The sequence below is a fragment of the Erinaceus europaeus genome, chromosome 3, assembly GCF_950295315.1.
Source record: "Erinaceus europaeus chromosome 3, mEriEur2.1, whole genome shotgun sequence".
Taxonomy (NCBI): Eukaryota; Metazoa; Chordata; class Mammalia; order Eulipotyphla; family Erinaceidae; genus Erinaceus; species Erinaceus europaeus.
The window spans coordinates 87067412-87092445 of record NC_080164.1 but is presented as its reverse complement, the minus strand read 5'-3'; the positions used below and the strand labels follow the sequence as shown (position 1 = coordinate 87092445).

General features: G+C 41.5%; 1 protein-coding gene across 2 annotated transcripts in view; it reads left to right on the top strand.

The window, feature by feature from the left end:
* SLC9A2 (solute carrier family 9 member A2) overlaps positions 1–25034 on the top strand; it is a 147889-nt gene that overhangs the window by 84510 nt on the left and 38345 nt on the right. For both annotated transcript variants that reach the window (XM_007532152.3, XM_060187629.1), the window contains 2 exons: positions 17082–17299; positions 18085–18287. In XM_007532152.3, the coding sequence (XP_007532214.2) occupies positions 17082–17299; positions 18085–18287 (421 nt within the window). The remainder of the gene's footprint in view (positions 1–17081; positions 17300–18084; positions 18288–25034) is intronic.

Sequence of the window (25034 nt, the reverse complement as noted above, 5' to 3'; positions counted from 1 at the left end):
TAAAAGAATGAGGTGGAAAATCTCCGACGGGCAAGATCACATGAATAACCAAGCATTTATACTGGTTTGAATTTTCTTTATTTCACATTTGATATTTAGACGAGTTGCCAGTTTCTATTCTTGGATCCACCTTACAAAAACAATTTTTGTTTGCATTTTCTCATATGTCAAACTCATTTTCTCTTGGTTATCAGGTTTCCCAGAAGGGTTGATCTATTATATCGTAAATTCATGTTCTGGAATAATTAATTTCCCTTACATGAGTGAGTGCTTTATTCTGAAAACAGAGTGTATACCCTGAATCACCACACAGTCTAGTTTTAATCAGTACAAAGCTTTTAAATTGTTCTTTACCATTGGTCATATTGGTACTAATTAGAGAGCTAGGCTTACAGATTTAGAGAAGTCTTTGTTAAGACACTCAACTATTATTTTGGCTGTAGTCATATCCATACCTCTTAATCTCTCATGTAGGCAATGGGAATGAAACAATAACCCCCCTTTTTATTTGTGATTAGTAGGGGGGTTACAATATTTTAAGATGACAATGTATAGTTCTATACCACACTCACCACCTAATGTCTGTGTCACTACCCTTCCACCTCTCAAAGATAACTATCATAGTTCTCACAAATCTTAGAAAATTTTTTTTTTTTTTGCAAGTTCATATGTATCAGTTCTCTAGATTATAGACACCAGTGAAACCATCAGGTAGTTGTTAGTTTTCTGAGGGTGAAAAAATGTTGAAACTTTCTTTCTGTCAGTTCAACTCTAATTATGAGCAGAGAAGATTACAGATTACTTCTGCTTATGGGAGTAGACAGTGTTTAAAAAATGAAAATACTTGCTTTTCTAAACTTGATGAGCTAATGCACAACTTCACATTTGTATGCAGACACAGAATATGTATACTTAATTTATTGGCTAGAGACAGAAATTGAGAGAGGAGGGGGGGATAGAGAGGAGAAGAGACAGAGAGACGCCTGCATCACTGCTTCACCACACAGGAAGTTTCCCCCATGCAGGTGGGGACCAGAGACTTGAACCCAGGTCTTTGTGTACTATGTACTGTGCGTGCTTAACCAGGTGCACCATTGCCTGGCTCAGAATATGTTCTTTCTATTTTCCTAACTAGGAATCTTGCCTCACTGGCTATCTGTGACAATGCAAACGGTCCCTTTGACTCCTCAGATCCTGACCATCTAGCTGCAGGGCTTTGGATCATCATTAAATCCAATCCAGGTAGCATTCACTGAACATGCAGTTGGTGCCACTCTATGTAAGGAGCCATGTTTAGCATGTATAAATACTAACCTAGGCTTTCTCGAAACATACATTATGGTGCTGTTGTTTTCGACAGGTTATGTTGTTTTCGCCGGGCTGGCTTCATGGGCGGGTAACAGACGACCAGGGACTCATGGTTGAGCTGTAGGCAGTATCTCTTTATTCATGCAGGAAGCAGCACAATCTAAGACGAGCTAAGCTAAACTCAAGGTACCCTAAAACTCACAATGCTATCTTTATATATACTTGCCAAGTAGGGTGGAAACAGGATGTGACATAGAGAGGGTAGAGAGAAAAGTGACTGGTGAAAATCAGAGTGTGACAAGGAGGGGGCAGAGCAGGCAAGAATCCTATCACTGAACCACCAATACCCTGGAGGGAGGGTGGTACTTGTTAACAGTGGTTATGTAAATAGAATGAAGTGGTTATGAAAATAGAATAGTGTTAAGCAGGGGGGATTTAAACCAAATGAAACAGAAGGGGTCTCATGCATACCAACAGTTCCCCCTTTCTTTTTAACTAATGGCCATTGTGGGGTGAACAGAAACCTATATCGTACAGGCGTTTTCAAAAGAACTGGCATAAGACATGGAAAACAAAATAGGCGAGCAGCAATAACCAGTGTGATGCCAAGGGGAGCTTTTCTTGCCTCAAAGGGCAAGGCCTAGCAGGCGAAAGGGCATTTCTTGCCTCTGGGAACACTTCATGCCTCTGGGGGCATCTCTTGCCTCTTGGGGCGCTTCATGCCTCTGTGGGCATAACCTAATAAGGAGGGGGAGTTTTCTGCCTCTGGGACAGAGCCTGCAGGCGAGGGGACATGGTCTATAAAGTCTCAAGACAATTGGCTGAAGTTAGTCTTTGAGAAACACAGCAGCGTGTACCAGTAAGTCCGATGGAGGTGTCAGTCCAAAGTAGCTGACCCCAGAAGAAAATGCCAGAGGATGAAATGCTGCATGTCTATCTCGATGGGGAATGCCAGCAGAATTCTGCTTTTCTGTAGAGAGTGATCTTTGGAGTCTGTGAATCTGTTTCTTCAGGTCGTGCCAGGTCTCATAATTGGTTTCCGGGGGTGTGTTGTAATCATTCCATCTTGTGGGCGATGTCAGAGAACAGGGGTCCAAATGCATTTCCAGAAATTTTCATTTGAGTAGATGCTTTTTCTTTTTTTTTTTTTTATTAATTTTTATTTATTTATTCCCTTTTGTTGCCCTTGTTTTATTGTTGTAGTTATTATTGTTGTTGTCACTGTTGGATAGGACAGAGAGAAATGGAGAGAGGAGGGGAAGACAGAGAGGAGGAGAGAAAGATAGACACCTGCAGACCTGCTTCACCACCTGTGAAGCGACTCCCCTGCAGGTGGGGAGCCGGGGTTCGAACCGGGATCCTTATGCTGGTCCTTGTGCTTTGCGCCACCTGCGCTTAACCCGCTGCGCTACAGCCCGACTCCCGAGTAGATGCTTTTTCATGTGAAGACTTGACAGCTGAAATTCACTTACTTGTCAAACAAAACTTGTAGCAGACTAGAAGTTTACTATAATTGATAACTCCATTATAATTGGAAGTCCTTTCTAGTATGATTTTAAGGTTGTTTAAACAGTTTAAACTCAATAAAATGTGGAAAGGTAAACAGAAGAACCACGGTTAAAAGCCTCAGGCATGAGAATAATTAACATAATCATTGCACTATCTGCCCCACCCATAACTCATACAGTTTTCAGGATTAAACATTTCAGATTCATGTCAAGACGTAAAAGAGAAATCAAAGGAGGGAAAAAACAATTTTTTGGATTGTTTCTGGATGTCTCTAGAAATCATGGCTGCGTCCAGCATTTTTTTTTAAGTCAATGTCAAACAAAAATTCAGTCATTCAAATCATTCTCTTATGAAACGCAACTTGAACCAGATTATCAAGATCTCAACATGTAGGATTAAGAATCCCCGGAGGGCGTCCTAGTCCAAAAAGCTCCTCAAAATTCCATTTAGGGTGCTTCTGACTGTTCCTGCTGGATTGCTTCAGCAGGAACAGTCATAAAGAACCAAAGCAGGAACGGTCATAAAGAACCAAATTGTGGCCCAGAGCAAAATGTAGTCCTTTTCCTCAGGAAACATGGGAGAGGGAATCCAGAAAGTCCAAGGAGAAATCTTCGTGCATCTCCCAAGCTCTATGATCCCGGTCATAAGAAACCAAAGTTCCTGGTCAGGGAAACAAAGTTTGGCCCAGAGCAAAATGTTCCAGAGACAGAGTAACTGTCTCATGATGAAACAGTAGAGGCTTTGGCAAACCTCTTCATAAGTAGAAGAGAAGACCATAGTGCATAGGTAGGCAAAGTCTTCACTTATCTGGGAGTTGCACAGGTCCGGTCCCACGTTGTAGCACCATATGTTGTTTTTGACGGGCTATTTTGTTTTCGCCGGCCTGGCTTCACAGGCGGGTAACAGACGACCAGGAACTCATGGTTGAGCTGTAGGCAGTATCTCTTTATTCATGCAGGACACAGCACAATCTAAGACGAGCTAAGCTAAACTCAAGGTACCCTAAAACTCACAATGCTATCTTTATATATACTTGCCAAGTAGGGTGGAAACAGGATGTGACATAGAGAGGGTGGAGAGAAAAGTGACTGGTGAAAATCAGAGTGTGACAAGGAGGGGGCGGAGCAGGCAAGAATCCTATCACTGAACCACCAATGCCCTGGAGGGAGGGTGGTACTTGTTAACAGTGGTTATGTAAATAGAATGAAGTGGTTATGAAAATAGAATAGTGTTAAGCAGGGGGGATTTAAACCAAATGAAACAGAAGGGGTCTCATGCATACCAACATGGTGCAAAGAAAATTAAAGAAGGGCTTCAGGGATGGCTAATTAGGATGTACCATGAGGAAAAGGATTTGCTGGAATTTTCTATTCACAGAATAGTCAAATGACAGTTCATGCAAATATAAAGTCTCCATTTCCCCCTCCCCCCCGCAAACTGTTGAGATAATGTTATCTGTTTTTGGATTTTTTTTTCTGTGATATATTTAAAGTGATAGAGTGATGAAGAAAAACCTCAATTGCTGGTGAATATAAAAAACCACTGATTATAGTGTTCTCTCTTCTTCCTCTCTAAATTGGTGATAGTCACCATATTTACATTGAAATGTAATGTGAGGAAAGATAATAACAAAGCAGAGTGCTCCAGTGAATTCTATACATGCCTTACTTACCTCTATGTGGTTTGTGGACTGGAACTTGACACCTGTCAAAACATGGGTATGTTTTGGGATATTATATGTTCCAGGTGCTGCAGTGGAGTTGGGAAAAAAATCACAAATGACTTGAAGAAATAGATAAATTCCAATCTTTTGGCTTTTCCAAAGTCTATTTTTCATATACCCTTCAGAGTTCTCACTTAAAAAAATAATTACAATTCATTTTTTAGTACAACAGACATTCCTTTGAAGAATTCTCCTATGTATTCATGTAGTCAGTGATGAAACCACATTAGTGGCATGCCAGGCACTCTGCTAAGTGTTAACACCCTTTCCCCTCTTCATGAAGCTTCTAGTTGGGTTGGGTAGATAGTCATAAACATCATAGATATAATTTCTTATTGCCTGCAGAATAAACTTAAAATCTACAGGATAAACTTTAAACCCGTAAGGAGAACAAGTAGTAATGTAGTTTGTCATGTGCTACCCCATGGCTTCTATTCTCATCTCTTAACATCATCACCTACCTGTCCTGCAGTTAGCAGAGCACTTTGTAGAGTGCTGGATATGCCAACATTGGTTTCTTTCATGACTTTGCACATGACGTCCTCTGTTTAAATTTCTTTTTATTTTATTTATTGAAAAGAGACAGAAACTGAGAGGGAAGGAAGAGATTGAGAAGGATAGAGAGAGAGACAGAGAAACAGAGACACTGGGGGCTGGGCAGTGGCATACTGGGAGAAATGCAGAGTATGAAGCGCAAGGACCCAAGCAAGGCTCTAGGTCCAAGCCCCTGGCTCCCCACCTGCATGGGGGTCACTTTGCAAGTGGTGAAGGAGGTCTGCAGGTGTCTTTCTCCCCCCTTTTGATTACCCCCTCCTCTCTCAATTTCTCTTTGTTCTATCCTATAATACAATGGAAAAAATGGCTACGTAGAGCAATGGATCTGTAGTGCAAGGACTGAGCCGCAGCAGTAACCAGCCAAACAAAACAAGAAAGGAAGGAAGGAAGGAAGGAAGGAAGGAAGGAAGGAAGGAAGGAAGAAAGGAAAGAGACACCCACGGTATTGCTTCAGCACTCATGAAGCTCTCAAGACTAGGGTCTTGAACCTGGGTCCTTGCATGTGGTAACTTGTGCACTTAACTAGATGGGCCACTGCTTGCCCCCTCCTATTTTTTTTTTTCTTGGTTCAAATTCTGCACTTGTCATTTATTTGGAGGAGGGGACTCTTTAGACAAACAACTGTACTTAAACTACACCTGTAAAAGTACACTACAAAATACCTATCATTTGTGACAGTCAAGATAATTCACCTAGATAGTGTGTCTCCTTTGTCTTGTGCATAAACTGTGCTCCTGTCTAATCTAATGCACAAAGGAAAGCTTTGGTGATAGAGTATTTCTCCCCCCCCCCCCTTATGCCTCTGCTACTCTCTTTTTAGCTGAAAAAAGTTGACTCAGACCAGAGGAACCTTGATGACAACAGCAATTTATCGGTTGAGATTCCTGCTTCTCTCATCTTCCTGCATGGTGATCTTGCACTCATTCTTTTTAATTTTTTAATTTGTTATTAATAGTATGTTATTAAGATTATAACATTACAATGTTTAGTTTCATTCCACATCCACCATCAAAGTTCTGGATCCCCACTCTGCCAAAGATAACTACTGTAGTTCTCACAAGTCTTACAGTTTGCTTGCTTCTGTTTTGTTTGGATTTTTTTTTTTTTTTGGCAAGTTCATGTGAATCAGGTCTCTAGATTCCTCATATGAGTGAAACCATCTGGTATTTATTTGGCTAAGCATAATCACCTCCAGTTTCATCCATTTTTGTCCCAATGGACACAATATCTCTTTTTGATCACAGAGTAGTATTCCATGGAATATATATCCCACAACTTGTTTAGTCAGTCATCTGTTGATGGGCATACAGGCTGCATCCACTCTTTGGCTATTGTGAATAATGTAGCTATGAACATAGGGTGTATGTCTTTTCTAATTAATGTTTGAGTGACCAGTGGATAAATGCCTAAGAGTGGTATTGCTGGATCATAAGGTACTTCTGCTTTTCTGTTTGTTTGTTTAAGGACGGTCCTTACAGTCCTTACAACCCCAACAGGGGTTGCACCTGTTTGTATTGCCACCCGCAGTAAAGCAAAGTTCCCTTTTCTCCACAACCTCTCCCAGCACCTGTCATTTCCTGGTTTGTTGATGTAAGCCATTCTCTCAGGTGTGAGATGGTATCTCAGTGTAGTTTTAATTTACATTTTTCTAATAATAAGTGAGGTGGAGCATTTCAAGTGTCTACGGGCCATGTGTATCTCTTCTTTGGAAAACTGCCTGTTTAGTTCTTTGGCCCACTTTTTTTATTGGGTTATTTTTGCTTCTTCTGTAGATCTGTACCAATTCTGTATAGATGGCTTGATATCAGTCACTTGTCTGATGTGTGATGTGCAAATATCTTCTCCCATTTACTGGGTTGTCTGTTATCCTTGTGTAGTTTGCTTTCAATGTGTAGAAGCTTTTTAGTTTCAAGTCATCCCATTTGTTTACACTTGTTTCATTTCCCATGCCCAGGGGGATGAGTTTCTATGTATTTGATGTGAAGGTCCTACAAAATTTCAGCCAACATTTTCTTCTATAAATTTTAGGGTTTCTGGTCTAATATCTAGATCTGTAATCCATTTTGACTTGACCTTGGTGTATGGTGTTAGGTGGTGGCCTAGTTTCACTTTTCTACATGTGACTGCCCAGTTTTCCCAGTACTATCTTTTGAAGAGAGCTCCTTTACCCCATTGAGTGATTTTGGCCCCTTTGTCATCTTTTAGGTAGCTGTATATATGTGGTGTGGGTTCATCTCTGGGCTCTCAATTCTGCTCCACTGATCTAGTGTCCATTTTTATTACAGTACCATTGCTGTTTTGATTACTATTGCTTTGTAGTATAAACTGAAGTTGGGGAGTGTGATACCTCCATATTTTTCCTTTTTTCTCAGAAGTACTTCAGCAGTTTGTGGTTCCACACAAATTTTTGGAAATGTTCAATTTGCTTGAAAAATGCCATTGGAATTTTGATATGTATTCCACTGAAATTGTAGATTGCTTTTGGTAGAATGGCCATTTTAATAATGTTTATTCTTCAAATACAGGAACAAGGAATAGTTTTCTACTTCAATGTGTCCTTCTGTGTTTCTTTAAGCAATGTACTATAGTGTTCATGTATAGATCCTACCTCCTTCATGAGACTCACCAGAAGTCATTTTATCCTTTTGGGTTCAGTATTTATTTATTTATTTATTTATTTATTTATAAAAATGAAACATTGACAAAGCCATAGGATAAGAGGGGTACAACTCCACACAATTCCCACCATCAGAACTCCACATCCCATCTCCTCCCTTGATAGCTTTCCTATTCTTTAACCCTCTGGGAGTATGGACCCAAGGTCATTGTGGGATGTAGAAGGTAGAAGGTCTGGCTTCTGTAATTGCTTCCCTGCTGAACATGGGTGTTGACAGGTGATCCATACTCCCAGTCTGCCTCTCTCTCTTTCCTTAGTAGGGTGGGGCTCTGGGTAAGTGGAGCTCCAGGACACATTGGTGGGGTTGTCTGTCCAGGGAAGTCTGGTTGGCATCCTGCTAGCATCTGCAACCTGGTGACTGAAAAGAGAGTTAACATACAAAGCCAAACAAATCAACCATTATGAACTTAAAGGCTGGGATAGTGCAGATGAAAAGTTGGGGGGTACTCCATTTTAGAATAGATAGGTAGTAGGCATATTTTAGTTATATTCCAAAGGACCTGTGGCTATACTAGTTTTTTATTTATTTATATTTGATAGAGACAGAGAGAAATTGAGAGGGTCGGGGGCAATAGTGAGAGAAAGAGACAGAGAGACACCTGCTGTTCTACTTCACTACTTGTGAAGCTTTCCCCCTGCAGGTATGGATCAGGGGCTTGAACCCAGTTCCTTACGCACTGTAATATATGCACTTAGCCAAATGCACTACGCCTGGCCTCCTAATTTTTTTTTTTTGGGGGGGTTCAGTTTTAAGTGGGATTGAGTCATTTATTTGCCTTTCCTCTTTCTCCTTATTTGTATACAGAAATGCCACAGATTTATGAGTACTGATTTTATCCTGCTACTTCACTAAACTTATTATTTCCTGTTTTTCTTTTTTTTGGAGGAGTCTTTGGGGGTTCTATAGATATAATATCATGTCATCAGCAAACAGTGATAGTTTGATTTCTTCTTTTCCAATTTGTATAACTTTGATATATTTTCTTGTCAGATTGCAGTGATGAGGACCTAGAAAATTAGCTGAATAACAGTGGAGATAGTGGACTTCATTGTCTGGTTCCTGCTTTTAGGGGAAGTGTTCAGTTTTTCCCCATTGAGAATGTTAGCTGTGGGTTTGTTGTAAATGGTGTTTATTTTGTTGAGGAATGGTCCTTCTATTTCTGCTTTCTGGTTGTTAATGGGGGTTGGATCGTGCCAAATGTCTTTTTGTCATCAGTTGATATGACCATGTGATTTTTTTATATGATGAATTATATCTATTAATTTCAGATGTTGAACCATTCTTGTTTCCCAGCGATGAATCCCACTTGATATTGGTGAATTATTCTCTTGGTATGTTGTTGGATTTGAGTTGCCAGGATCTTGATCAGGATCTTTACATCAGTGTTCATCAGGCGTATAAGTCTATAGTTTTCTTTTTTGGTAGAGTGTTTTCTTGTTTTGGGCATCAAAGTGATGTTCGCCTCATAGAAGGTATTTGGGGGGTGCTTTCCTATCTTCAATTTTCTGGAATAGTTTGAAGAGAATAGGTACTAGTTCCTTTTTGAAAATCTTATAAAATGCATTAGTAAAGCCATTTGTACATGGGCTTTTATTCTTGGGGAGATTTTTGATTATTGATTTAATTTGTATGCTGTTATTGGCTTGTTTTAGCTGTCAATTTCCACTTGGACTAGGCTTGAAAGGTGGTATGACTCTAGAAATGCATCTGCCTCTTATAGGTTGTCCAATCTATTTTCATCGAGATGTTCATAACATTTGTGTATGACTCCTTATATCTCCCCATCTTCAGATGTATTTTCATCTTTCTCGTTCCTGATGGTTTTTATCTTGTCCTATTTTGTGAGTCTAGCAAGTGATTTATATACTCTGTCCTTTCTAAAAACCAGCTCTTGGCTTCATTAATTTTTTTGGATAGTCTTTTTGGATTCTATTTCATTACTTTATGCTTTGATTTTGACTATTTCCTTCCTCCTGTTGACTTTTGGGCTTCTTTGTTGCTCCTTTTCCAGTTGTCTCAGCAGTGATGTTAGGTATCTTATTTGAGATCTTTTCTATTATTAGTTGTTATTGTTAATAATTATTAACACGATTGCAGGATAAGAGAAATATGATTATCACCACCAGAGTTCTGTATTCCATACCCTCCATTGGAAACCTCCTTTTTCTTTATCCCTCTGAGAGTATGGACTGAAACTCTTTATGGGGTGCAGAAGGTGGAAGGAGATCTTTGCTGTATGTTAACATGGGCCTGTATCTTTCTGATGGAGTCTGCTATTTTATAGAGAAGTGTTTCATTTTTTCCTAAACCTTCCCTCTCCAAGAGTTTTAAACTCACAGAATGAATTTAAATTCCTAAATTTAAATTTAGATTCTCTCATATACCTGATTAAGTCTACTTCTGAGGTCTCTTACCTCAGCCTGAACTGCATTCAAAGTTTCCTTTAGATCTTGCAGTTCTGTTTGGAGTTTTTTTTTTTCTTTCTTTCATTGTAATATTTTGGTAAAATGATTGCTAAGTTTTTAAATCCCTCCATTAGAAACCCCCCTCTTTTTATTTATTTATTTTTTTGCACTCATTCTTAAAGACTTAGCAGAATGTCCTTTTTTTATGTGACAAGAGCATTAGTTTCTCCTTGGAACTTTAGGGCATAACTGCCATCCCTGTTCTCTAGACTGTGTTGTGTGTGTTATGTTACAATATCTGTCCTTGACTGTTTCTCGTCTTAGGTTATCAATTCTTGAAGACAGAAGCCACAGCTTATTTGTGTCTCTTTTCCTAGTCACCAGCACAGAACTTCACCCAGAGTAGATGCTAAGTGAACTGTGATTCACAGTCATATTAGTGAAGCAGGATAATTACAAAAGAGAACCATGTGTTGGAAGGGGCAAGGGAATGATTCAACAGTGTGAGGTAATTGCAATAAGTTTATGTTAAGAATATTAAAAATGAAAATTGTTTTATGCTGAAAGCAACTATTGTTGTTTTCGCCGGGCTGGCTTCACGGGCAGGTAACAGACGACCAGGGACTCATGGCTGGGTTATACGCAGTATCTCTTTATACATGCAGGACGCAGCTCAATCTATACCAAGCTAAGCTAAACTAAACTACTACAAACAATCTTGTCCTTATAAATATACTAGCCCAGTAGGGTGGGAACAGGATGTGACGCAGAGAGGGTGGAGAGAAAAGTGACTGGTGAAAATCAGGGTATGACAAGGAGAGGGGTCGGAGCAGGCAAGAATTCTACCACTGAACCACCAATACCCTGGAGGGAGTGTGGTGCTTTATGTAAATGTAAAAGTGATTTATGTAAATAGACTGCTTTGAATGGGATCAAACCATGTAAATAGACCGCTTTGAATGGGATCAAACCAATCCCTATACAGGCATCAAAAACATATCATGAACCAGTGAGGATTGAACCAATGCCCTGCAGTGGTTATTTAAATAGAATACAGTAGTTATGTAAATAGAATACAGTGTTAAGCAGGGGGTATTAAACTAATGAAACAGAAGGGGTTTTTAGAAGCATACCAACAAACTATGAAAAATTTTATTAGTGATTTTATAATGATTAACAAGATTGTAAGATAACAAGGATAAAATGCCATACAATTCCCACAAAGCAGAGTTTTGTTTGCCATCCTCTCCACTGAAAGCTTCCCTATTCTTTATCCCTCTGGGAATATAGACCAGAATCCTTTATGAGGTGCAGAAGGTGGGAGGTCTGGCTTCTGTAATTGCTTCTCTTCTGGACATGGGCGTTGACAGGTTGATCCACACCCTCAGCCTGTTTCTGTCTTTCTCTAGTGAGATAGGCCTCTGGGGAGGGAAGGTTCTGGGACACATTGGTGAAGTCATCTGCCCAGGGAAGTCAGGCTGGAGTCACAGTAGTGTCTACAATTTAGTGGCTGAAAGGCAGTAAGATATAAAGCAGGCAACTTGTTTAATAAACAGGAACCCAAAGGTGGGAATAGAGCAGATGAAATTAGGGGCCTTCTGGTAGGACAAAGCTAGGAAGTCTATTTTAGGTATGTTCCAAGGAGCCCATGACTTTAGTAATTTTTGCCTGACATGCTAACATGCAGGTGGACTAAATATACTGTCTAGGAAGATAGTGTCAGAGTTGACAATAAGGTTAGAAAGTTGGATTAGGGCAGAAAGTAGCTCCTAAGCATGAGGAAAATATATAAATACCATTAACTGTTTACCCAAGTTAGCAGAGCAGCCTGTGTAACCTAAACACACCTGGAATTTGGGGAAGTAGAATGAGTTGACTTTGGTTGTTCTGCTGGTATGCATATCTACACATTATTTCCAGAATGGGGATGAAAGGCTATAGACTTTCAGGTATGAGATCCTTATGTGTTTATGTGATGATGGAGGAAGCCATCCATCTCTATGCATCATGCAGTGGGGGAGATACTGTGACATAGTCTTAGACTCAGGGATACCCCTGGCCATGTAGTCCAGATCCACAATGCTGTGAACATTGAACAGTGTGGTACCAATCTGCCTCATCCTCCAGCTCTCTTAAGAATTTTTTTGTGATTCTTTTCAACCAGATAAAGGAGACTTAAAGATGTGGAAATGGTGAGGGTCATTGGCTTTAGATGGTCTGCCAAGGGGGGAAGGCTATCTAGTACGTCCCTGTCCAAATGGAGGAAGAACAGCTGATCTGTAGTGTGAGCACTTGTGATGTTTTTGAAAGTGAGGTAATCTGACCTCAGGTCACAGTGTAACAAAAAACCCATTTACACTGACAACTCTCCAAGTATTTGCTTGTGAGGCTACATGCATTAAATGGTGTAGGGCAGATCAGAACAGAGGTGTGCGGGTCATTTGTTTCCTGTCCATGGGGTGTGCCAATGTCCACACTTTCTGAATGGCTCCCCTCTAGGCACTGAAGCTGCTGGTACCCGTCCAGCATGCTCTCCTTCGTAGTGGGAGGAAGTGGCACTCAGTGATGGTGAGGTGTCTGGCAGACACAAGCATCATCACTCTTCGTGTCATATTCAAAACATGAAACAATGGAAAAGGATCCTATGGACATTCGTGGAAAATGCATTTGTTCATTCTTTTATTTATTTTTTTAATCCTTACACTAAAGTTAGGCTTCTGAGTCATTTCTGGATAGAAAGTTTTGTTAAATCATTCAGAATGAACTGCAGATTACCTGTTAACATAGTTTTCTGTTTCACCTGCTGGATGGTGCAAACATGGCCTCAGAGTGAAATATTTCCTACATTTGCAAAGACTGTATCCTCTCATGTTTTATTTTATTTTATTTTATTTTATTTTATTTTATTTTATTTTATTTGCCTCCAGGGCCACTGCTGGGGCTTGGTGCCTGCACTATGAATCCACTGTTCCTGGAGGCTATTTTTTCTCTTTTTGTTGTTTATCATTGCTGTTATTATTATTGCTGTCGGTGTTTGGATAGGATAGAGAGAAATCGAGAAGGGGGAAGATAGAGGGGGAGAGAAAGATAGACACCTGCAGACCTGCTTCACCGCCTGTGAAGTGACTCCCCTGCAGGTGGGGAGCTAGGGGCTCAAACCCGGATCCTTGAACCGGTCCTTGCACTTTGCACCATGTACGCTTAACCCACTGTGCTACTTACTGACTGACCCCCTCCTCTCATGTTTTAAAATAATTTCTGATCATACTTATTGAAGTAATACTGGCTTATAGTGAAATTGAGGCTTCAGGTATATGCCATCTTAAATCAATTAATTTTTAAAAGGTTTTTTAATCAGAGAGAGAGAGTGATAGGGAGAGGGAGGAGAGGAGAGGAGAGGAGAGGAGAGGAGAGGAGAGGAGAGGAGAGGAGAGGAGAGGAGAGGAGAGAACCAGAGCATCACTTTGCCATGAGTGATGTTAGGGATTGAACTTGGGACCTCATGTCTGAGAGTCCAAAGCTTTATTCACTGTACCATAAGTAATCAAAATCCAAGAAGTTGTGAGAGGAATAGGGCTAAATTGAAGAGCATAGGTGTTCTAGCTCTATAACTGACATGCTATTTTGAAAAACAAAATTGGGGAAATTTGTGTAGTGGGCATTTTGATGGTTTATTATTTTCATCATTTACCTCCCAGTTTAAATATTTTCAAATCTAGTCATTTTAAAGCATGTTACAGAGAATCAAATAAATTACTTTTTTTCTTTTTTATGAGTGATTTAATATTGATCTACAAAACTACAAGGTAACGGGTAGAAGTCCTCATCATATCCCCCACCAGAGTTCTGTGTCCCCATTCCCTCCACTGGAAACTGCAGTAGCTCTCCCAAGGTCACAGATATGGGTTGCTTATTATTTTTATGACTGTCTGTATTTATATATACTTGCAATCACAACCCATATGAACATTCTGTAGAAACTGGAAGGAGTGGAAACATATTCTCCCCTGGAGGAAACACATTCAGCCCGGTGAAAGTCAACTTGGACTTCTTACCTCTGAGAGGGTAGGATGAAACAGTTGTGTCATTTTAGCCACTGAATTCATGGCAGCTTCTTAAAGCAACCACAGGAAACTCCTATATCCAGATTTGTAATTGAGTAGTGTCTTAACAGGGAAGAACATTCTCTCTGCCATCAGAGATAACTGGGCTTGCTGAGAGCTTGAAAGGAGCAAAGGTCAAGTCTTCAATAGTGCTGGCTGTGAGTCAGACTGCCTGGGTTGAAATCCTGGCTCCACCATTTATTAGCAGTGTAGTCTGAAGTCAGTGGCTTTCTGTCCACCTTTGTTCTCTCATTTGGAAAATGAGAAAGATAATAGGACATGCCTCAGCGGCTTGTTAGGAGGCTTAACTGACATAATCCATACAAAATGTTTGGATAGTACTTGGCACAGGGTGAGGGTGCTATAAAACCTGCCTATGGTTATAGAAGTCCTCAGCTATTCAAAGGCTATACTCTGGCTGCTGAAAGAGTCTCCTTTATAAGACACTCCATCTTGTCTTTTGGGAAGCACATGAATTATGCAGCCCTCAGTCATATAAATCTAAAAGAAATAGCCTCTCCTCCTGGGGACAGTGCCATTGCAACTAAATGCAGGGCTCTTGTCTGTCTATGATTTAAAAAAAATATTTATTCATTTATTTTCCCTTTTGTTGCCCTTGTGTTTTTATTGTTGTAGTTATTATTGTTGTTGTTATTGATGTCATTGTTGTTAGGTAGGACAGAGAGAAATGGAGAGAGGAGGGGGAGATAGAGAGGGGAAGAGAAAGATAGACAACTGCAGACCTGCTTCACTGCCTGTGAAGTGACTCCCCTGCAGGTGGGGAGCCAGGGATCGAACTGGGATCCTTATGCTGGTCCTTGAGCTTTGTGCCACATGTGCTTAACCCGCTGCTATGTTTTGTTTATAATCTATTTCACAAAAATAAGTTGCATTTTTTATTTTTGATTTTCTAGAGAAGAACAGGCTTATTCCTTGTAGTGGTACACGTTTGTGATTAACTGTTTAATTCTTAACTGAGAAAACCCATGGGTTTTCTGCCTTCCATGTAGGTTCTTATGTTATGGTAGGGGATTTTCCTAAAACATAAGAAACTTTCCCAGGGTGAAGAGAACCATGTGTCGTGGTTGTGGGTGAGCACATACAGGGTTGTAAGAATTCTAGATTTCTGGGGCCTGGTGGTGGCACACCTGGTTGAACACACATGTTAGAATACACAAGGACCTGGGTTTGAGCCCTGGGCCCCTGCAAGGGGGAATGCTTTTCGAGAGGTAAAGCAGTGCTGCAGCTGTCTCTCTGTCTCTCTCCCTCTCTGTCATTTCCTTCCCTCTTGATTTCTGGCTGTCTATCCAATAAATAAATAAAGATAATAAAATTGTTTTTAGAAAAAGAGTTACATATGAACTCTAGAGTTCTGAGGATGTGAGGAACTTGAAGTATCATGACCAGTAATTGGTTTATGGCAGTTACTACTCTGGGAAGCAGGTGACCCACCAAAGTCTGTCTTTCCTTTTCAGTCTTTTCCTGCCACTCATTTAAATCACTTTGTGCTTTTCATTCATTCATCCTGTTATCACAGTTCTCTGCTAATGAAATCCTTTTGGTCCTTTATAGTCACTGTGTCTCTGTAGAGGAGTCTCTGTGTGTGGTGTTTAAGTTGGTCAGGGGCATCATTCTAGGTAGGAAGGAGGAAATGTCACTGAAAGACAAGGCGAGATGAAAGAGTAGGTCCATTTGGGAGATTACAGATTGTGTGTGTACTCCAGGGCAGTGGTAGAAGGTGATACTGAAATTGTCCCCAGAGTGAATAATATGAAGAGCTCTGGCATCTAACTTGGGAGTATGGACTTAATCCTCTTTACTGGAGTGTGCAGAGCTGTTCTCATTAGATAGGTATCCTGGGAGGGGTCCCAATGGAAATACTGAGTGCAACCAGCAAAATGACCTTCTTTCCTTTGGCAGTTCTCAGATCCTGTCAACCCTTCCTGTTTCTGGGAAATTGCAAAGAGCTAAGTTGAAATGAGACCAGGAAGACATTGAGATGAAAGATAGGTGTAAGAGATACTCAGATTGAGAGATCAAAACCAGTTGATGTATTGCACCAAAGCAAAGCACTCTGGGGAAAGGGGAGTGGGGCCTTTAGATCCTGCAGGATGCATGATGGTGGAAGGGACTTAGGCTAGTTGTGAGAGTGTTTTGCAGAAAATGGAGGAATTTTACAGATGTATCAACAATTACATATATCATAAACCATTAATTTCCTCAATAAAAAATGCAGGGGACCCCCCCCCCCAAACAAAACAAAACAAAAAAACTTAGTTGATGACCAATTAGGTGATGAGGAAGGAGGGTACCCAGGAGATAGGAGAGGAAGATAAGTTCAGTAGGACCACAATTTAGAGTTTAGGATTTTAGGCACCAGATAAGCATTTTAGGGACTTAAGGAAAAGATAAGATGGAAATGGTTCACTAGGGGGGGGATTATTATGGCTCCTGTGTTTACTATGGACTTGTTTGCTATGTGATACCAATAGGACCAGAGGACAGTTGAAGCCAGCAAGGTCCACAGACCTCTTGAGAGTGTGGAGCTGGAGTCAGGAGGGTGGTGGTGGACTAGAGAGCTGGGTGGAGCTGTGTACTTCAGACCACGGGTATTGACGAAGACCTTCAGTGACAGGAGGGCTTTTCAGGGGCAAAAACACATTCCCATAAAAATCAGTCGATAATGCAAGAGCCATGAGCAGAGTGAGGGAGCTGCCTTTTAACTCTTCAGTGCTGACTCATTGTCAGGTTGATGCTGACTGTTGTCACGTTTAAATAGAAACTCTGTCTCTTCTTGCAGAATCACTGCTTGTGCCATGACAATGAATAAGTATGTGGAGGAAAATGTATCTCAGAAATCCTACACCACCATCAAATATTTCATGAAGATGCTGAGCAGTGTCAGTGAGACCCTGATCTTCATTTTTATGGGGGTGTCCACCGTTGGGAAGAACCATGAGTGGAACTGGGCTTTCGTCTGTTTCACCTTGGCCTTCTGCCTGATTTGGAGAGCACTGGGTAATGAGCATTCGTTTCCTAAGTGAACATTTAGCTGTGCTCACTAAAGAGTGTGGGCTCCCTTCTGAGTCTTCCTTTTTGCTGCTGTTCCCACGTCATCTTCTTTGTCTTCATCCTCTTCCTCCTCCTGCTTCTTCTCTTCTTCCACCTCTCCCTTCTCTTTCTCTCTCTCCCTTCATGTCTTTGCTGTAAATCAAAATTAGGCTTTCTTGGCTTTTTTTCTCTTTTTCCCTCCAGGGTTACTGCTGGGACTTGGTGCCTGCACTGTGAATCCACTGCTCCTGCGGCCATTTTATTTTTGGATAGGGAACAGAGGAATTGAGAGAAGAGGGGAGAAAAGGGGAGAAAAAAAGATAGATACCTGCAGACCTGCTTCACTGCTTTTGAAGCATCCCCTCCCCCCTCTGCAGTTTGGGAGCCAGGCACCCAAGCTGGGTTTTCTTGGCTTTTATGATTCCACTTTTTCACCCACTATCCCTGGATTAGCACATACCTGACAACCTGACAGTTCTGATAAATTTGTGAGGAAAAGGAAGTTAGAAATGTCTCATTTAAAAAATATTTATTTATTTATTATTGGATAGAGACATTGAGAGGGGAAGAGGGGAGATAGAGATGGGCCTTGCACACTGTAATGTGAGTGCTTAACCAGGTGAGCCACCACCTATCCCCCAAGAAAGCATCTCAAATGCTTGTTTGGCCTTGTTAAAGAAGCACAACTGAGTCTTGTCGTTTCTGTGTTCTGATCTCATTCATGTCTTCTTTGGTTTTGTCTTTCTTGCCAGGTGTTTTTGTCCTGACACAAGTCATTAACTGGTTCCGGACCATCCCCCTGACCTTTAAGGACCAATTCATCATTGCCTACGGGGGGCTTCGGGGCGCCATCTGCTTTGCCCTCGTGTTTCTCCTCCCTGCTACTGTGTTTCCTCGGAAAAAGCTCTTCATTACAGCGGCCATCGTTGTCATCTTCTTTACCGTTTTCATCCTGGTGAGTAGATTTCTCTTTTCTCTTTTGTCTCTCACTCCACAAAGTCTCTCCGTTGACCGAGAAGATGTAAGTTCTTTCCCACCTTCGTCATGAGCTCATTTTCCAGGATGCAAAGTGTCAGCGTTTGTCTGGATAGGCCGGTCATGGCAGTAGTGGAGGAAACTATCTTTCCTCATGCCCCTGGATTGTGCAGGGGATGAAGTGAGTCCAGTTTAATTTCTTGGCCCACCCAGAGGAAATATTATTTAAGGAAACTTCAGCTAAGTAAGGATACTGATGAACTCGGCTTGTTAATCCTGGTCATTTGTCTTGCTCCCTGGAGTTGTGCTCAGTAACCACTAGCTTGTGTGGTGACCTTTCCTCGGCCGCTTAATGTGAGTTGACTGCTCAGCATAGATCCCCTGACGCAGTGGAAGGCATGAAGATCCCGATGGAGCACGACCTTCTCTTTAAATTAATTAGCCTCCCTTTAGGAGATTATATTTTGTGGACCTTCACAATAGTCCATAAGTACTGGACTCCCTCTGTGTCCCAGAGAGCACCCTAAGAGCTGAGGACTTGCTAGTGAACAAAAACACAGAAACATCTCTCCCTGGAAGGTGTGCACTCTGGGGATGTGAAGGAGGGAAAACCCTGGAAAGTAAATATAGTAAGTGAATTCTAGAGCACATGAGAAGGTGAATGGTATGGTGCAGTAACAAGCAGAGGCCAGGTATGGTGAGGCTGGGGTACCAGTTCTAAGTAGACTTGGTCCAAAAGGAAATAGTAGAAAAGAAAAATTTGAGCAAAGGTTTATGGGAGATAAGGAAACTAGCTAAGTCAAGATAACATTCTACAGAAACAGAAGGGAAGGACAGAGGTCTGAAGACAGTATGTTCTTGACCGGAAGTGGCTGCAAGACTGTGGAGTGAAAGCATATAAAGTAGGAGAATAAGATGACAGTTTGGGATTCAAAGCCATTTAAAGTCATGCAGGTAAGTTGGGCGGTAGTGCTGGGGGTTAAGCACATGTGGTTCAAAGTGTACGGATGGGAGTAAGGATCCCAATTTGAGCCCCCCCCCCGGCTCCCCACTTGCAGGGGAGTCACTTAACAGGCGGTGAAGCAGGTCCTCAGGTGTCTTTCTCTCCCTCTCTCTGTCTTCCCCTCCTCTCTCCATTTCTCTCTGTCTTATCTAACAACAACGACATCAACAACAATAATAACTATGACAACAATGAAAAACAACAAGGGCAACAAAAGTGAAAATAAATACATAAATTTAAAAATTTTTTTAAAAAGTCATGCAGTTTGACCTGAGGATTTTGGCTCCTCTTTGGATTGGAAGTTCTTGGAAGTTTTTTTGCAGAAGTGTGATGTGGATTGACGACCCTGGCTACTGTGAAAATAGAGCATCATGAGCAATGGGTAGAAATGGGAAATGCTGTGTGATGGCTGATGCAGACAGGTAAGCCCTGAAGACATTCTAAAGATGGAGTCTGCAGGACCCTTTGATAGGTTTGATGTGGGGAATGAATGAGGAATCTTAGAAGAGTCTGAGCAGTTAGAAGGAAGGACTCTCCCTCCAGTAAGAAATTATTTTTGAGGGTCCAGGTGGTGGCATACCTAGTTAAATGCACATACTACAGTGTGCAAGGACCCAGGTTCAAGCCCCTGGTTCCCACCTGCAGAGGGAAAGTTTCACAAGTGGTGAAGCTGTGCTGCAGGTTTCTCTCTGCCTCTTTCTCCCTTTCTACCTCCACCCTCTCAATTTCTTTCTGTTCTATCAAAATAAATATATAAATAAAGTTAAACAAAAGAAATTATCTTTGTGGCTGTTAGGCCTGCAAGGGAAGATGATGCGTAGGTGAGGTAACTTGAGCCCAGGGTTCAGGAAAATGCTTAGGCCTTGGAGAGGGGAGATACTTGTTCTTTTTAAATTTTTCTTATTTGATAGGACAGAGAGAATTTGAGGAGGAAGGATAGAGAGAGCAAGAGACAGAGAGAGACTTGCAGGACTCCACTGCTCTTTTCTTCCAAGAAGAAATGCCAGGGGATGAAACACTGCACGTCTGTCTCGATGGGGAAGGTCAGCCACTGTAATTCCGCTTTTCTGTAGAGAGTGAGCTTTGGAGTCCGTGAATCAGTTTCTTCAGGTCGTGCTAGGTGACATCATTGGTTTCGGGGGAGGTGTTGTCATGCCATCTTGTGGGCGATGTCAGAGGACAGGGGTTCAAATGGACTTCCAGGGATTCCATATGAGCAGATGCTTTTTCATGTGAAGACTTGACAGCTGTATTTCACTTACTTGTGAAACAAAACTTGTAGCAGATTAGAAGTTTACTATAACTGATAACTCGATTATAATTGGTTTAAGTACCTTTATAATTTTGGAAGTCCTTTTTAGTATGATTTTAAGGTTGTCTAAACAGTATAAACTCAATAAAATGTGGAAAGGTAAACAGAAGAACCATGGTTAGAAGCCTCAAGCATGAGAATCATTAGTATAACCATTGTGCTATCTACCCCACCCATACTCATACAGTTTTCAGGATTAAAAGTTTATCATTTATACCAAGATGTAAAAAAAAAATCAAAAGAGGAAAAAACAACTTTTTGGATTGTTTCTGGATGTCTCTAGAAATCATGGCTGAGTCTAGCATTTTATTTTTAAGTCAATGTCATACAAAAATTCAGTCATTCAAGTCACTTTCTTACGAAATGCAACTAAAAGCAGACAGCAAACTTAAGATATTCAGAGAGAACAACGAGGGGGGAAGCGAGAGAAAAGCAGTAGGTAGGTTTTTTTTTTCTTGAACCAGATTATTTAGATTTCACTATGTCTCATCATGAGTCCCCGGAGGGCATCCTAGTCCAAAAAGCTCCTCAAAATTCCATTTAGGATGCTTCTGACGGTTCCTGCAGGATTGCTGCAGGCATCTATTTTTAAAAACGTCTTCCCAATGAAGAAAGAATCGAATCAGGAGTGTAGAACTAACCACATGTCTCCATTCTTGGGGACTGCCAGGGTACTGGAGAATGCTCTTCAAGTTAGAGTAGTCCTTCTCCACAGGAAACATGGAAGAGAGAATCCAGAAAGTCCCAGGGGAAATCTCCATGCATCTCCCAAGCTCTACGATCACGGTCATAAGGAACCAAAGTGTGGCCCAGAGCAAAATGTTCCAGAGACAGAGAAACTGTCTCATGAAGAAAGAGTAGAGGCTTTGGGAAACCTCTTCATAAGTAGAAAGGCAACCCATGGCGGATGGGTAGCCAAGCGACGTTTACTTATCTGGGGGATGGGTGGGTTAGGTCCCACGTTGGTGCGCCATAGCTGGGACAAAACGGAGAGGAGACTAACAGACACCTGCAGACCTGCTTCACCACCTGTGAAGTGACTCCCCTGCAGATGGGGAGCCGGGAGCTTGAACCGGGATCCTTAATGCCTGTCCTTGTGCTTTGCGCCGCGTGTGCTTAACCCGCTGCGCTACTTCCCGACTCCCAGGATTTTTATTTTAATGATTGATAGAAATATCATACTGATAGTTCTTTATAACTATATATAATCTTTAAACAGTAATGTACATATGCCCTGTGCTTACCACCCAAAACCTGTCCTGCCTAGACTAGTTAATGCTCTGGACAGTCCTCCAAACTTCAAGTGTCATGTACTAGTATCAACTGCAAACATAGGAAAAGAACTGTCTAGTGTACCTAGGAACTGAGTCATTTGGAGATGAAGCACCCAGTTCTTACTGTTTATGTACGTGCTTCTTGCTTCTTGGTATCTGCAGTGTTGCCTCTCAGCCACCTCCAACCCCCACCACACACACATTCATGGAGGTTAGTATTTGTTTTGTTTTTATTTTTTTCCCCCCTCCAGGGTTATTGCTGGGCTCGGTGCCTGCACCATGAATCCACCACTCCTGGAGGCCTTTTTTTTCCCCCCTTTTGTTGCCCTTGTTGTAGCTTCGTTGTGGTTATTATTACTGCCATTGTTGACGCAATTCGTTGTTGGATAGGACAGAGAGAAATGGAGAGAGGAGGGGAAGACAGAGAAGGGGAGAAAGATAGACACCTGCAGACCTGCTTCACCGCCTGTGAAGCGACTCCCCTGCAGGTGGGGAGCCGGGGGCTCGAACCGGGATCCTTACACAGGTCCCTGCGCTTTGCGCCACATGCGCTTAACCCACTGCGCCACCACCCGACCCCCGGAGGTTAGTATTTGTAAGGCACAATAAACATGACTTAGGAAAGTGACTAAGAGAGGGCGTGCCAGCTATAAGCACAGATCTTTTCATTATTGGATTCAAGAGACAAAATTACATTTCTTTTTTTTTGTTATTTTTTTTATTTCAGAAAGGAGACATTAACAAAACCATAGAATAAGAGGGGTACAATTTCGCACAATTCCCATAACCCGATCTCCATATCCCATCCCCTCCCCTGATAGCCTTCCCATTCTCTATCTCTCTGGGAGTATAGATCCAGGGTCGTTGTGGGTTGCAGAAGGTGGAAGGTTTGGCTTCTGTAATTGCTTCCCCGCTGAACATGGGCATTGACTGGTCGATCCATACTCCCAGTTTGCCTCTCTCTTTCCCTAGTAGGGTGGGTCTCTGGGGAAGCGGAGCTCCAGTACACATTGATGGGGTCGACTGTCCAGGGAAGTCTGGTCAGCATCTTGCTGGCATCCGGAACCTGGTGGCTGAAAAGAGAGTTAACATACAAAGCCAGACAAATTGTTGAACAATCATGGACCTAAAGACTGGAATAGTGCAGATGAAGTGTTGGGGGGTATTCCCTGCATGCTCTTGTGTACTTCTGCTTTCAGGTATATATTTTTCCCCTAGTTTATGGGCACGTGTGAACCTATGCTCTATATCAGGGGATCTGGACTATATCTAGGTTTGGGGACTTTATTGGGGAGTGGACCACCTGGAATGGAATTAGAGAATACTGTGAAAGGAAAGGTCTCACCCGAGTGATGAAACTGAAGGGTTGTCATTCCACACCCGAAGTCTCTGGTCACAGTCTGAAGTGAAGCATGCTGGGGTGGCACTCACTGTGTTGATTATGTTGCGATCCGCGGATGCAATATTACTTGATTTGAATTGAGAGCAACATGCAGAAAAGTGGGCCCCACCCTAAGGTTCCAGGACTGGGGGAAATATAGGCTCTATAGTGGAAATGTGAGGTTCCTGTTGTCTTAGGGTTCAAGAAGACATTTCTATAATATAACAAACATAGGATAGGCAAAAGGAAAATTATTGCAATAATAAATATTATTGTTTATTGGGTATGTCCATATGGGAACATAGTCACTTTATTGAGCACATGTCGACCGACATAACTGTTGTTGTCACAGGAGTGCAGTTCCACATCTGCTCAGGACAGGCATCACCACACCTCACTCTCTACTAAACCCATTGTCCTCTTCCACCACAGAGCACTAACCCTCCCCCCATGCTCACACAAACACACCAGGCTTCTGAGAGACTATGAAAACACATACACACACACACACACACACACACACACACACACACACACAGTCAGAAAGGATCTTTTGTTCATAACACCACCAGTTGTAAGAGTCTAGATGGGACTGTGGGATAGCTCACCCAGTGATGTGGCATGTACCTTACCATACACCACTAGGTCTTGGGTTCAAGCCCTGAAACCATATGGGAAGCTTCATGCTTGTTGTATTGGTGCTATGGTCTCTCCCTCTCTCTTTCATGCCATCTTCACCTGAAATAAAGAGCATGAAAAAGTTGAATTGGGAGCATGATTTCCTGGGAGAAAACACACACACACACAACACACACTATAGATATTAATGGTAGAGAGAAAGCACAGAGGCAGCAGAGAGAAAATTCATATAAACAAAGTTGAAGCACAGTTTTAACCTTACGATCTGCTATGTTTTATTATTATTATTTCTTTTACTGAAAAGTTAACGGTTTGTAGTACAGTTGTTAGCACATAGGTACAATTCCCTATATCACCATGATAAGTGTCTGCAAAATAGTTTCACCCCCAACTTAGGTTCTTTTCTGTTGTCATATACCAAGGCCTGTAAACACCCCCACAACCACTTCTTCCTTCCTCAGAATCCTTTGCTTTGGTGCAATACATTCAGCTAGTCCAAGTTTTACTTTGTGTTTCCTCTTTCCGTTTTTGTTTCTTAAGTTCTGCCTATCAGTGAGATTCCCATAGTCATCCTTATCTCACTTAACATGATTCCTCCAAGCTCCATCCAAGATGAGATGAAGAATGTGACCTCATCGTTCTTAATAGCCAAGTAGTATTCCATTGTGCATATGTACCACAGTTTTCTTAGTCGCTTATCTGTCATTGGACACTTAAGTTGCTTTCAAGTTTGGCCTAATAAAATTGTGCTACTATGAATGTAGAGGTATATACAAATATCTTTATATGGTTGTGTTTGTTTCTTCTGGATATATACCCAGGAGAGGAATTGCAGGGTTTGCTATGTTTTAATTAAAATATTAAGGAAAACTGTGGTAGAAGGAAGACTCAGCCTCTTTCAGTATGCCTTTCTTTGAAATAAAAAGTAATTATTATTTGCATAACCTTATATACAGGACCTCAGAATTCTGGAAATTCACTTAGTGGTTTTCTAGAAGTCCATCAAGTGGACTGGAACTCAGAGGTAGCTGTCTTTCTTTGCCTCCATTGCAGGTTAGTGTGGGACTCTGCTGTAGGTCATTATCCAGGTGAATCTTCTGAAATTTTGTTACACTTGG